Raw genomic sequence first — 14,492 nt, 5'->3', positions numbered from 1 at the left:
AAGCAAGTGCTCTCCACTTTGCCTTCAATCTGTCCTCACCCCAAGCAACTGCTCTCCCGGGCTAGTTAAGAAATAATACTGAGAGCAGATCCTCTTCAGATCTTACACAGGCAGTGATAATCCTCTGCCTGTGACCATGAAAGGAACCTTTTTATCCCCTCTCCTCCTCCCCACCTCCACATAAGAATGTGGCTTACATCAAACAGTCTAGAGAAAGGGGCAGGGCATTACTAGATGTGGGCTTTCTATGTTTACAGAAACATACAGTATTCATTATGGAGTTTCGGATAATGGTCTTGATATTTACAGTAGTATACAGTATGTTTTCAGCAATATATAGCATTATCAATTTTGAAATATGAACCAGACTATATTTATAGGAATATGAAACATTACTGAGTTTGAAATATGGCCATAGCTAGGTTTGTGGGGAGCCTTCAGTAAGTAAGGTTTCGCTGCCATGGGCTGTGAATGGTTGGCCATATCCAGGGGCACACAGCAAGTGATGTTTTAAAGCTGGTCAGGCAGGGAATACCAAGTAACTAGTCTTCATGCCTTTGTGTTGCATTGGGTGGGTGATTGCTGAGATGAGTCTCCTGTCAAGTCTTCAGTTTTGATGGCCAGGCCTGTGAACCACCCAAGTTATGATGCATATTCATAAATGACTCCTGCTCTTTAATAGACCAGAAATCACCACATGGCAGAGAACATCTTAATCAAAGATTGGACTGCAGGGTAACTTTAGAGGTGAGGCTTTGTTGGCCCTGTGTCCTGGACAGCAAAACATTGTATAAGGAGTTGGCTTATACAGCCAACCCTGTAGTGTTTGCTTACCTTAGTGTTTGCAAACTGAAATTCAGCAGTTGAGAGTGTGGTCACCCCATAGACATCTGGGAAGTTAGTTGGTGTAATTGTTTATATTCAGTGATTGAATTGTTGTATGATTTTGATGTATGCTATGGCCATAGTCATACAATAAAGATATTTCTTTTTCAAACTGTGGTATCATACAGAGTTCTTTCACAGGTCAAGTTGACAGAAGGGGGGGCAGTTTGGGTGGGGAAGAGGGAGTAGGCAACAAATGGGCTGGCAGGGAGGAGGTGAGCTGCACTCGTCATGGTTGAGCACAGGAGTTGGCCATCCCTGAACTACAGTAACATATCCTGGTGAAATAATGTACTGAAAAATGTAAAGAAAAATAGTTGTAATGTATTGCAGTACTATCAGATCTACATGTGCAATCTCTCTGTCTATGCACATATGTTCACTGTATAAGATATATTGAGAATATCACTTACTGCACAAGTTTGAGGTGTTGATATTTCCCTGGTTGGGACCACGATGGAGGCCGATCCAGCTATTTGTACACCAGAAGACTCTGTAAACAATTTGGTAGCCAGAGAGGAAATCGATGCACCCACTGTAGCAGCCAAGGAAATTAGGGAGGGTGCAGGTTCCTCAGTTACTGACAGAGGTTGCAGTTTCATGGTTATGCCAGTAGTAAGATCTGTCGTCGAGGTAGGGGATGAATCCTTTGCTTCAGAGAACAAATGTGTAGTAGATAGTGCTGTAAGATTCAGTGTATGTAATGTTTGTGATGGTTTTGGAGAAGAGAGGGTGGCATTCATAATTTCTGGAGTAGATTGTGATTTTGGGGTTGTGGTAATAGCTGGGGTCAGGAGTTCTGTTACTGCGGAAGAGATATTCTGTGTGGTCTGTAACACCACTGAGACATTTGTGGGCTGGGGTAAGAATGGTGATGTTGCCATGGATTCTCTTTTTTCTGCTATTTTCTCTGATTCCATCAGAGTTATGCTCTGAGTCAATGAACCGCTCACTGTGGCCGTAGGCTTTCCCGAAGTATAATTAGCTGATGAAGACAAATACATTGGAGCCCCTGAAGAAACTGCTCCTGTATGAACTGACGAACTCTCAATAGTGGTAGAGAGAGGCTCTGGCTTGGATAACCCAGAAACTTTTTCTGTAACAGTTTTACTCAGGGGTGTGGATGCAGTTTGAGGTGTTGCAGGCATTGAGAAGATCTCAGTGGTTGATGCTGGAGTCATTCTATCAGTTCTGTACGTTTCTGACTTAGAAATTACGTCCATAGCTGCTGTAGTGGTTTGGATTGATTCTAGCAGTTTTGAAATCATTGTGTGTTTTGTTGAAAGTAAAATTGTACCTACTTTTTGTGTAGTTGACAAAAGTATTTCTTTGGTTGAAACAGGTTGACTAGAACTTGTGATGTAAGTCCAGAAAGTTGACTCTCCTGCAGGACCCGCAGTTGTTTCTGATGATAAAGCAGTACTTGGTGTGTTTGTTACTCTAAGTGCATCTGTTAATGGAAACTTTTTTTGTGTAGTCCTGAAAGGAGCAGGTGAGGTAGGAGATACACTTGGATAAATTGCTATAGATTGCGAGGTAGTTAAGACTGAATATGGACTTGAAGAGAGAGTTGTGGTGGCAGCTGTGGTTTCAGTTAATGTGGCACCTGTTGTACTTGATGAGTAAGGTGTGGATGCAGAAGTAACAGGACCTGTCATTTCGGTAGTGGAATGTGATACTAATGGTTTTACTCTTTGTGTTGAAACCGTTTCTGCTGAAGTCTGTACAGGATACTTTGAGGATAATAATGTTTGTTCAGTAGACTTAACTGTTCCCTTCTGCTTTGGAACTGTAAGGAAAGTTGTTGCATTTGTTTCTGTTGTAGTAGCTGGTATTACCAATGTTTCTTTTGTCGTTGAACTGTATAGAGAGGTAGATGTCTCCAACGAAGACCCAGTCGTAAAGGATGGCTGTTCTGAAGAAGATGGGAGGTGGATTTGCTTTGTTAGTGGAGGAGGAACAGAAGTGGATAGAGTGGATGATGCTTTTTCTTTAGCTGAAGGAAATGTTTCTGTAGGTACTGGTGAGCTGGTGAATTCAGAGAATGGAAGTAACACTGTCCCTGCCAGATGAGAAACAGCTGCTGTTGGAAGTTCTGTAGTTGATTCTGAGGTTAGCAATTTTGTTTGCACTGCTGTAGTAGGGATAGTAAATGACTGTGTAGTCTTCTCTTTGGTAGAAACTGTGTGTTCAGATACTGGTGTTTTTGCATATGAAGCAATGGCTGTTTTCGTTGCAGCTCTGGATAGCACTTCCATTGGAGTTATCTCTGTTTTATACGTTGTTGCTGCAGGTGTTGATAAGCTGACTGTGGACGAGGTGAGTATTTCTGTTGTACTGGGGTATGCTGTAAATAATGTGGTTTTATTTGTAACCTGTACACTTGTCCTTTTTTCAGATTCTGATTTCTCAAGATGTAAGGTAAAAGGCATGATTGTGGTTTTAGTTTCATTATAAATAACCTCAAGTTGAGAGCCTGTGGTGAGCGATGTTGGCACAGACTCATTTCTCTTAGTGGTGGCCAAATCTATGGCTCCCGTCACTGCAGCTGATGTTTTTGTTTCTGCTGTGGTAAGGCTACCAGTAGATGGTACAAGGCTCACCTCTGTTGTGTTCAAATATTCAGGTGAAGTATACAGACTAGTGGTCAAGATTTGTGAAAACAAGGTGTGCTTGGTTGGCAATTCAGTGGGAACCATGGCTTTAGATATTAGCAGGGGAATTTGTGCAGAAAAAGATGTTGCTTTTGAAATAGTTGATTTAATTGGCTGTTCGCTGTATAGTGAAGTTAGAGTCTCAGTCATGTTCAGAACTGAGGATGATGGATATTCAGTACTTGACATCGTTTGCAAAGATTTTGGAGGAGCTAATGAAAATGGGGAAATGATAGTTGTCATAGGACGTGACGACATTTCTTTGGTTGAGAAAACACTTTCTTGTGTTAATGTAACTGAACTGGAATACACTGGAAATGGTGGAACAGTGGTTGTTAATATATGAGTACTAGATGGATATTCTATACTTGATGTTGCTTGTGATAAATCTTTTTTCTCTGTTAAAGGTGGGTAGCTAGTAATGCCCAAGGATGAAGCTGCTGTTTCCTTGGTTTGTGTAATAGCCTTTGTAATCTCGGTTGGCAGCAGCTGAACCTCAGCTGTGGCCAGTGTCCTTTGTGACATCTCCACTGACTTTGTAGAGTCAGGGGAAGGAGTAACAACTGGACTTTCTTTTGTTAAAGTAGCAACTTGTTTTGCTGTTTCTAGAGGGACAAGTTTTTCACTTATTGCTGGTATAGAAACTTCAGTAACAGGAGGTGAAACTGAAGTCAAAGTGGCATTGGTCATGAAGGAAGATGAATGACTTGTAATAAACTGTGTTCCTTCTACGATTCTTGTTTGATTTGTGGTTGGTGCATATAAAAGTGTTCCGGCAGACAGGGATATACTTTTTTTTGTTACAGGTAATGCCGTTTTCTCCCTTACTGATGATACATGTTCAGTGGTGCTTTCATTGTCTGGTACCTGTGAGGCTGTCTCTGGCGCAGCCCATGTGGCTCCAGTTACAACAGAGGAGTCTGTTATGCGTTTGACTTTAGTAATTTCAAATGCTGAGTGTGTTGGTGTTGGAGTCTGGCTCTCCGTGGCAATTGATATCTCGGCTGAGGTCCCATTTCCGACCGGCTCAGTTGGAGGGGGTCCCAGGATAACAGTGGCTGCCGGGGGCAGAACTGCAGCGGTTATGGAAGGCTTTCCCATCGTAGACGGTTGTGAAGTAAGCAAAGGGGCCTGAACAGATGCTGCAGGATAGGGTGAAATGGTTGCATTTGATATGAGACCAGTGGTAAATGCAGTTTCTGAGAAGACAGAACCAGCAGGCCATTTAGAGAAGATTGTTTCCGTAGCTTTTAATTCAGATTTTGAAACATAAGGTAAAGTTATACTTGGTAGAGCTGCGATGGATACATTCAGTGCAGCTGATGTTGCAGGTGAAGCAGGTGTTGTCATGCTGGATGGTCGAACGTCAACTGCCGGTTCAATGCCTTAAGAAAAGACACAAAGAGTTGAGTTTGCAAGTCTTTCTTTTCATAGTCTTAGATTCTGTTCACGTAAGCCAGTCCTGCGGTTCAAAGAATCAAATCAGAAAGCTACTTTAGACTAATAACAAGGTTGTTATAGGTTTCCATTTTCTTTTAGAAAGTGAAGCTACAAACTAACAGCACTTTGTCTTAGAAAGCTAATGAAAATACAACGTAAAGGTCAGATAAGTGCTAACTAAAATAATAATTATTAAATTGGATGACAGAAAACAAAATGAACGTAGTAAAACAGTTTTCAAAGGCATCTAATCTGACAAATGGGTATTTACCAGGATAGGTTACCTGGGGTAAAAACTGTGCCCCTCATGCTCCACCCCTCACCCCCATCGGTACAGCTAGAATTTTCACAACACTGATACTTTTAGCTACACTATAAAAAGAGGCAGTTTGGGGGGGGGGGGAGTGGAAGATTATTTAGGTCAGGGGAAGAAAACAACACGTGTGCATACATTTAATTTCAAAATGTACATGCATCGTTGTGCCCCAATTTTTCAGCCTGCAGATAAACCTGGTGTAAAGTCTGTGGGCACCGCGCATACCTGGCAGGCAATTTGCTCCAAGGCCCCTGCTTGCAAACATAGCCGCAAGCCTCAGCTTGCATTCAGACTGAAGCAGAACATAAACTAACTTACTCTAAAGTATAGGCTACATAGATTGAATTTAATCATTTATATTTTGTTTAGGAAAGAATTGAAAAACACAGCAAAGATGTTTCCGCAGCACGGTGAGGAAACTCTGAATATCATAAAGTTACATGGACACCACTGAAGATAGCGACATTGTGAATCTTCTGCTGTTATCTATAGCATGACTCACATAACAGTGCATGCACTGTAAACCAGCTTAGAGATCCCTTCTTTTTCCTTAGACATGAAATACTGTAATAGCCATATTTATTTTTATTTAAATTAAAATTCTTCAAAATATGCAGTATGAGGCCAATTTTTAGAGAGTGTGGGGAGCTGGCAGGCCCACAGATATTTTGTACCCATTGGTCTGAAGGCTGATTTTCCAAGGGGAAAGGCCCCGCAGAGTTTCTCTTTGAAAGTCCCGCAGTTGGTGGGAACCGTGGATGCAAATATACTTACAGAGTTTGCAGATGCAAACTTCCCACCAGCAAGTACACGTGAGGAGTTAAAAATAAACTCTTTGGGCCAGCCCGGTGGCTCAGGTGGTAAATGTTGTGCCTTGCCATGCAGAAGTCACAGTGAAGTCACATGTGTACTATGGTTCTTTTCAATTAGGTATACCCTCATTTATGGGCTAGTGCACACTTCCGCCTACCGGCGTTTTTTGCTTTTAGGTACAATTGCCAATTTGGCTGCCCATTTAAAATACGATCATAGGGTTACCCGCTTTTTAAGAAAAGACCATATTTATACGCCGCTGCTTGTCTTTACAAAAGCAGATGTTTCATGAAAATTTTTTCTTTTTTTCCAAAAAATGTTTTATACTGCCCTTTTAGTCTTTTTTTCAAAAAAGTCTCTTTTCCAACTTTTTTATTAAAGAGAATGAGAATATATTCACTTATCTTTTCAGTGGAATAGCAGTAGTCCCGAGAGCTCAACTGCACGCCGCTTTGCTAGCTTGCCCGACACCGCTGGTGTTTCGAAGTAAATTCTTCGTCAGGGGCTTAAATGTGCATTAGAGGATCGGTCGAAATACGCGGCTACTATGCAGAAGGCCATGGGTCAACTGGGGCTGAGGATTTTGTGGAGGCACCATTCACACCCTTATGGAGGGGGGGTGGGAGGGGAGTCATGGTCATTGGTTAAAGGTGATACCTAGTGGCTGGATTCTGGGCTCATAGTTGCAAGATTCCAGAAGCAGCACTTGTGCATGGTTTTCGGCCCAAGGCTGGCACTGCAATGAACGGATTACATGCAATTTGGGAGGAGATATAAAATAGGGGAAAAAAGTCATTGGGAAGTTGCAAATGAAATCTCAACCCTGGTTCCAATTGAGCTGGAAGCCCAAAGGAGCAGGAGGAAACTGCCTGGTCAATAAGACTAAAAAAAAAAACTCCCCGTGTATGCCATGCTGGTCCCGCATCAGCCCCATCCTCAGCGTCACCCACTGGGGGGGAAAGGGTAAGGGAAAACTTTTAAAGAAGCATTCTGACCAGGTTGAACCCCCATTTATCTTCAGAGAATCCCATTGAAAGTTGCCTCCTAAATGCACTGTGCACTATACCAATGCACTTAATTAGAAAATGAAAGTCACTGCACATGAAACTCTTCTTTGTCTAATTCCTCATTTTTCTTCCCTTTGCAATATGTACCGCCACCTCCTCCCCCTTCCTCTCCTCCTGCTTGGGTGCTCAGGAAAACCCTTACTAGCCCAGGGCTAGAAGAACGACATCTTTAAGACACATCCCTAGCACCGCAGCCACCTTTCATTCCTCCCTCCATGAGCCTGAGGACACCACCTCCGTGGGATGTCAAGGTCTGACTGGCCCCAGTAGATTGGGCATTCGAACCTGGATTACCTGCCCCACACTGCACAGTGTTTCCACCTGAACCACAGGGGAAGAGGAAGCCAGTTTTAGTATAAGTGCTCCATTGTCAATTCATCTTAAAATGTGAATTCAAGCAGAATGCACTATGAAAAATGTCCAGTGCAGACCATATCATTATATGCTTTCCACAGCTGTAAGTGTAAAATGCTGGTTAAAGCATATGTCTATTCACAAATGGCTGCTCCCTCACCTGTGCCTTTGAAAGAGAAAGAAGAGGCACAGAACCAGTGTTGCAAGTTGAAATGACCCCATAATAAACTCTACTTTTTTCGAGACAATTTTTAATTCTCATATTTTTGACTAACAAACCACACATGCAGCTGATGATCATCCTCTGGTGTGAAATTTCAGCCTGACTTGTCATCTGTTGTTCAAGCTATTGAATACTGCATATGCACTTTTTTTTTTTAAAGTCGCTATTCATCTTTACAATTTAAGAAATATTAGTTGCAAGCGGCTTTCTATATGCAAGAATAGAAGCATAAAAATATATTCAGCACCACTTAGTTGGATACGTTCAGACTTACTCGGTTAAGTGGCTCTGTTTGGATATTCAGACATGTTTAGCGACTGCCATATAGCTGGATAACTATTTATCCAGCTGAATAGTTATCCAGCTAAATGGTGGGCAGGACAGGGGCATTCTGGGGTATGGCTATGTATCAGGCTAATTTAGCTAGATAAGTGCGAATATACAGCCTTATCTGGCTAAATGGGTGATGCGTCAAGCTGGAGTAGTGCTCTAACATGCATTAAGCAGCATATATCTTGTGATATACACTGTACATCACAGTGATATTACACAATATACATGATATTATCCATGCCCAGCCCAGGTTGCCTCCCCTATTATAATGACCTTCTTTGCATACAATTTGCATGCATGAAAAATGCAAATGCATGCAAAAAGGTCATTAATAGAAAAATGATGTAAATATTTTGTCAAGACTGATCGAGAAAGTAGTCAGCCGTGATAACATAACAACATCTCCTGGGAAAGCGTTAAATGTGACGCAGGTCCCAAGGCTCCCGCATTGTATTTAAAAGGACTGGAACAAAAAATAAATGCCGTGGCTTGGAAAAAAGGTTGAGAGAGGGTCAGGGATGACTCCTGGCTCAACCTGAGACCGCCACCCAAGGCGGTCCTGACTCATCAAAGAAAAAAACCAAATTGAAATGTCATATGTGGTGATGGCCCACCACCCCTCCAATGTTCAAAAGTCATTAGGGGTTCAGATATAGCCCCCAACCTCCCCACACCAATAGACACCTAAACTCAGGGTATAGTGTCCCCCCCGGCACCTCCTCCCCTTCCCCCCAAAGGTGTGAACTAAAGTCATTGGGGGTTCAGGGACCCCACCCCCACCCTGAACCTTTAAAAATAGCTGAAGGCACTGCAATGGGGACAGGGTGCCCCCTAGCACACCTCCTGGTCGATGCCATTTCTGAAAATGGCACCAACCTGAACCTTGCCCCTGTCATGTGATTGGACCTAGGTCATGTGACAGGGGCAAGGTCAGGTTGGTCGCATTTTGAAAAATGGCATTGACCTGCAGGGTGCTAGAGGACGCCCTGGCCCCATGTTTGGACCTTCAGCTATTTTTACAGGTTCGGAGGGTATGAAAGGGGGGTTGAGGAGGTGGATGCCTAGGGTGGGTGCCTGAAACCCCAGTGATTTTAGTTCACACCTTTGGGGGTGGAGGGGACACTATACCCCCAATGAATTTTCTTTTAAACTTTGGAGCAGAGGGGGTGGGGCCATCGCTGCATGCGACAGTTCAACTTTTTTTTTTTTTTACTTTAAGAAGGGGTCGCCTCATGTGGCGGCCCCAGGTTGAGCCAGGGGTCAGCCCTGATCCCTGGCTCAACCTTTTTTTTTTTAGCCACAGCATTTTATTTTGCAGTGGCCCTTTAAGATGATGGTGGATCCTTGAGGTTAGGACCGCCATCGCACTTAAAGGCTGCTTGCCACATTCTTTTGTCCTGCGGGGTTTGGTCATTAAACAAAAAAATGCACCTTAGAGCCGTGATCCTTTTTCAGGGGAGGGGGCCCCTCTATCACAGCACTGCCCCCCCCCCACCCAATGATAGTGGGACTCCCTCCCACAACAAAACTAAATTAGCTATTGAGCAGGTCTAAAGTTAGCCAGATAAACATAGCAGATTATGTTCAGCGGTGCGGCCAGATAGCGATTGAATACGGACATCGTAATTTAAAAGAAATGTAATGAAAAGTGTAAAAGTAGGATACATACAGTCTTCAAAATACACGCATCTCCTCGTGAGTTCATCCAGCAACATGTTGGAAGGACACAGGGGAAAACATCCTTCAACTCTAGGAGAAAAAGAGTATGCAACTGAGCAGTGCCTACCAAATTCAGAAAATCAAATTTGAAAACTCTGTTTTCTCATGTTGACATTTTCCCTTAGGTGCGTCATTTTCTATGACATGAGTTCATCATGACTGCTACCCTGTTATTCGCAGACAGAAGGAGATTCAGTTAACCACCTACGTCATGTATCACATAATTATACTGCCTGCTCTTTAAAACTGATCTCAATCTATGGCAAGCCACACATTTTGCTCCTGCAATCAGTGACAAACTTTGAAAATATCAACAAGTTTTAAAGGGCTGGCAATGCAACTTGAGGCCCTGCAACAGACTAACATTGGTAGATTTTTGATCTTCCACTGCACTTTTTATTTCTTCACTTTTGAATCCTCTTTCTTCTCCATTTTGTTCTCCTTCACTATTTCTACATTTCCATTGGCCCACTTCTCTCCCCTCTCCAGTTTCAAATGTATTCACATACTTATAAAATGTTTAAAACTCTTGCATTTATGCTATTAAATAATTATGTAACATATAGCCTTCAACTTAAATAAAACATTCATAAACTTTTATAAGAACACTAAAAAAAAACTATTCAGTTTTTTTCTATGTGAAGTTCACCCGAGCAGCCCACTTGATATTTGCCAGCTTTTGTCTTTAAAACAATTATTTGAGCAATTATGTAAGCGCTTGCATCCTTTTGTCAGTGCTCATGTGCGATTGGTCAGATCACCTGAATATAATTGACTCGGTATTACCTTCATTCTGTTTCTTCCTTGGAAAAATTAGCCACAAATTTAAAAAAATGCAAATCTAATACTTACTTAGGTACAGACTGACAGGTCTTGCCATGAGGGTCCCTGCAAGTTTTGAAACAAGCACTTGCACAGGCATCATATCTCCACTCACAGGTGGAATGAGTTGAAAATTTAAACTTGGTATCTGGGAGGGAGCAAAAAAGAAAGTGAATGTTAAGGTTCTTCATATGATACTAGCCACACTGCCAGTGCATTAGAAAGCATGAAACTGTGGGTCACCAAAGAAGGCTTTTCCTTGATGTTCAGAGGTGGACTCCAGACCTGGCTAAGGAGGGAGGGAGTGAGCTCGTGCTTGTGTAGTCATTCCTCTCCTACATCCCTCACGTCTCTCTCAAGTATGCAGGCAAAGCACGTTAAGAGAGAAGAGGTGAGGCAACTTATTTGTAGTGCAATTGGGGGGGGGGGGGGGGTGATGTGATTTTTGGGTAGAGGCTGACTCTGCCGCCACATTCTGCACTATTTGCAAGGTTTTCATGGTAGAACGAGGCAAGCCAAGATAAACGGCGGGAATGAAAAGACTAGAGATTGCTCCCCCCTCTCCATCTACAAAATCAGCACAACCCAAGGCTCCGGAGGAGGTGGAAGTTTCCGAAGTTGAGCACCCACTTCTTTTTGTTAGTGGGGAAGCCTCAGGCCAGGGAGCACAACTTCTTCAGTGATATGACTAGTTGGTTGATCCACTGGTTGTCTCGGCCATGCGACAGAGTCGTTTTTTGAGCTGATGGTGGAGGGCCCTTACTAGGTTTATTGATTTTTTGGACCTGGCTCTGACTGAGTGGGAATACATATCACTGCCAAAGCTAGACTAGCATTGTGCTACCTATGCCTCAGGAGTTCATCCTAGAAGCTATCTGGAATGCCATGAGCCGGCTTGAAATGTCAATAGCTAGGCAGACAAGACCTAGAAATTATTTCTAAAGAAGCAAAATCTAAGTTTACCTTCAGGACCAACTAATTAAGGATACTGCTAAGCCTTGGGGACGGAGGAGGTCCAGATTGGCTCTCTAAAAAGTCAAAATGATGCGTTTATTAAGGATAACATAACGTTTTTCTGATTGCCAAAACTGAGAAGTTAGAAAATGCCTGTAGGAGAAATAACCTGTGCCTGTTCAGCTTCCCAAAAATTCCTAATATCTCTCCACAGGAGATTTTAAGTGGTATCTATGTGAAGTCTTGTGCTTTTCAAAAGAGGTACTTTACTATTTCCCTATAGCTAAATATCATAGTGAAACACAGAGGTTGGGGGGTTGCTCTGTTGAGGTGGTGCTTTAGATGCAAGGGTTGGAGAATGAAATCTCCCTTGCTAACCTGCTCTTTCACCTTGGGATGATTAGCTTAGCACACGGGATTTTAATATGCAGCGTGCATATAATGCACTTTTAGGCTTAGCAAGTGTGCTCTTTTTGCACACTCACTAGAAAGGATGCTTTTTAGTGGGAGAGCAAAAAATATGTTGACAAAAATGCACATAAGTTGCATACATGTGTATGTTCGCTTTGAAAATTATCCCACCCAAACTACCCATGCACAAATACGCTTGATAATGTGTATGCAGACCTGTTTCTATAGTGTAGGATAACTGTAACTAGTTTTCTTGATAAAGAAGAAATTTTTTTTTTTTTTCTTTTTAATCCTTTCGCCACTATTTTATAAACCACAATAGTGGCCAACAGAAAATAAGATCACAATGATCAGGTTCTCTTTTTGTATCTAGAGTTTGGTGGTGCTAAAGCTTTTGTTAAAAGCCATCACAGTTGTATTTTATCCATCTTATCAGAACTCTGCTAATTAATGTTTAAGAACTAATTTGGATATAGTTAGATTCACTTTGTGATGTTGTCCCTCTTTATATATGGGTCTGGAGTTTAATTTTCCTTGTGATGCTCCATATTATTGGAACTATGGGTACCACAGGATAATGCTAATGTCTGTTATTTTTTTTATTTCAGTTTGGGAATTTCAAATATGTACAATGCATACAAATGACCAGTGCACAATGCAGCTATAACATTTCCTTTACCACAACATTTCTGAATTATTCAGAAGGATGACTAAATGTTGCATCGGTAACACGCTGCATTAATTTGCATGTGAAATCATGCCTGTATATGATGCCACCCAGTGTTCTTATAACAAAGTCAAACTAGTATTGGCAAAGCAATGCTAGATAGTTTATTTTCTAGATTTAGCTCATGCTTAAGGCAAGCTACATTCAAGTACAGAGGGCTTATAATCTAAATTTGGAGATGAGGGAGTGGAGGGTGAAGTAATTTGCCCAAGGTCACAAGGATCATCAGTGGGAAGAAAAGCAGGATTCAAACATTTGCTTCCCCGGGCCTCAGCCTGCTGCCGTAACCACTAAATCACTTCTCCACTCTGCTCCACCCCACCCCACGTCACATTTAGGAGAATGCAGCTAATTAGATTTTGTTAATTTCAGCTACCCCAGATTCATAGGGGCTAGAAGGTGCTTATTTGTTTCCAATTCAAGCAAGTCATTATCACAAAGTAGGTAAACTAGGCAATTTCTGTATTTAAATATGCACATGATTTATTAAACTAGAAGACAGATACACATTTTAATGTTCAGCCTGTCTCCTGACAAACACAAATTCATGTATTTTCGTGCCGTCAATTCAGTTTATAAATTAACAGTAGTCACTAATTGAAATGCAGAATCAGGAAACAGAAGAGGTTTTGCAGACGCACACACATGGGCAGTATATATTGAATGAGGGTACACTACACGAGTAGTATATATTGAACAGTGTTGTATTTTTACTGTATGTTATTTATGTTTGCTGTTTATATACAAAACATAGAAACAGAGAAATGTAATGGCAGAAAAAAACCATACGGTCTGTCCAGTCTGCCCATCTACATCAACTGTTCAGTTCTACAATCCCTAGCTTCCCCTCAGAGACCTCCAGTGCTTGTTTCATGCTATCTTGAAACAGACACTATCTTGTCTCTACCATCTCCCTGGTGAGGCTGATCCATGCATCCATCACCCTCTATGTAAAGAGATTACTCCTGAGTCTACCCTCTTTCAAACTCATTCCATATCCTCCTCATTCCAGAGCCTCCTTCTGTTGAAAGACACCCACCTCTTGTGCATTGATAATTTGGAAGTATTTAAAAGTCTCTCTCATTTTTCCCCTATCCCAGCTTTCTTCTAGGATATACATGTTTAAATCAGTACTGGAGACAATACGACTGATCCCAGAAAGAAAGATATTCCAATGTGAACTAAAAACTTGGCTATTTAAAAATGCCTATAATTTAACAAATCTGTTAGAATGCATAGTCAACAATATCAAGAATAAAGGCAATATTAAGTAACGAGAGAACAAAGTATATCATGACAACCTTCCTATGATCACATAAATTACTAAACAGAATCACCATTCTATTAACCCAACATGCCATATCTTCAGTTAAGATAATTAAGAACATCTCTGTAGATCCACATGACCCCCTTTTGTGTTTTACCAATGTATATGTCAATCCAAAATATGTGTTACTCCAAAGTATGTGTTATTTCAAAGTATGTATTGACCTAAAGTATGAATGTTACTTTTGTAAATCCTTGTGATCTTCACTTGGAACGACTGTATATTAAATAACTAAAATGCATGTACATATATGCTATTTTATAAACTTAGAAAGTACACATCTACTTACAGTATCATGCATAAATATAAACAGGGAAAAAGGGATGGTTTAGAGGTGCTCTGGGATGGGGTTCAGGAGTAGCTGTGCAAGTTGCTATTTTGTAAGCATTATATACACCACAAGGTAGCCCACCCGCCAGTCCTTCAGCCCTTTCAGACCATTTCCAG

The 14,492-nt window shown here is 41.6% G+C and overlaps 1 protein-coding gene across 1 annotated transcript in view; it reads right to left on the bottom strand.

Annotated features, from left to right (window-relative positions):
• The window catches only part of OTOG (otogelin), a 193,737-nt gene that overhangs the window by 57,541 nt on the left and 121,704 nt on the right, over positions 1-14,492 (bottom strand). The window contains exons 33-35 of the mRNA XM_029583100.1: positions 10,657-10,774; positions 9,755-9,834; positions 1,299-4,924 (exon numbers count right to left, since the gene is read on the bottom strand). Coding sequence (XP_029438960.1) covers positions 1,299-4,924; positions 9,755-9,834; positions 10,657-10,774 — 3,824 coding nt within the window. The remainder of the gene's footprint in view (positions 1-1,298; positions 4,925-9,754; positions 9,835-10,656; positions 10,775-14,492) is intronic.

Source organism: Rhinatrema bivittatum, chromosome 17 (genome assembly GCF_901001135.1).
Source record: "Rhinatrema bivittatum chromosome 17, aRhiBiv1.1, whole genome shotgun sequence".
In the NCBI taxonomy this organism is placed as follows: Eukaryota; Metazoa; Chordata; class Amphibia; order Gymnophiona; family Rhinatrematidae; genus Rhinatrema; species Rhinatrema bivittatum.
The sequence above is the reverse complement of the archived record's forward strand: the minus strand, read 5'-3'. Positions and strand labels throughout refer to the sequence as shown.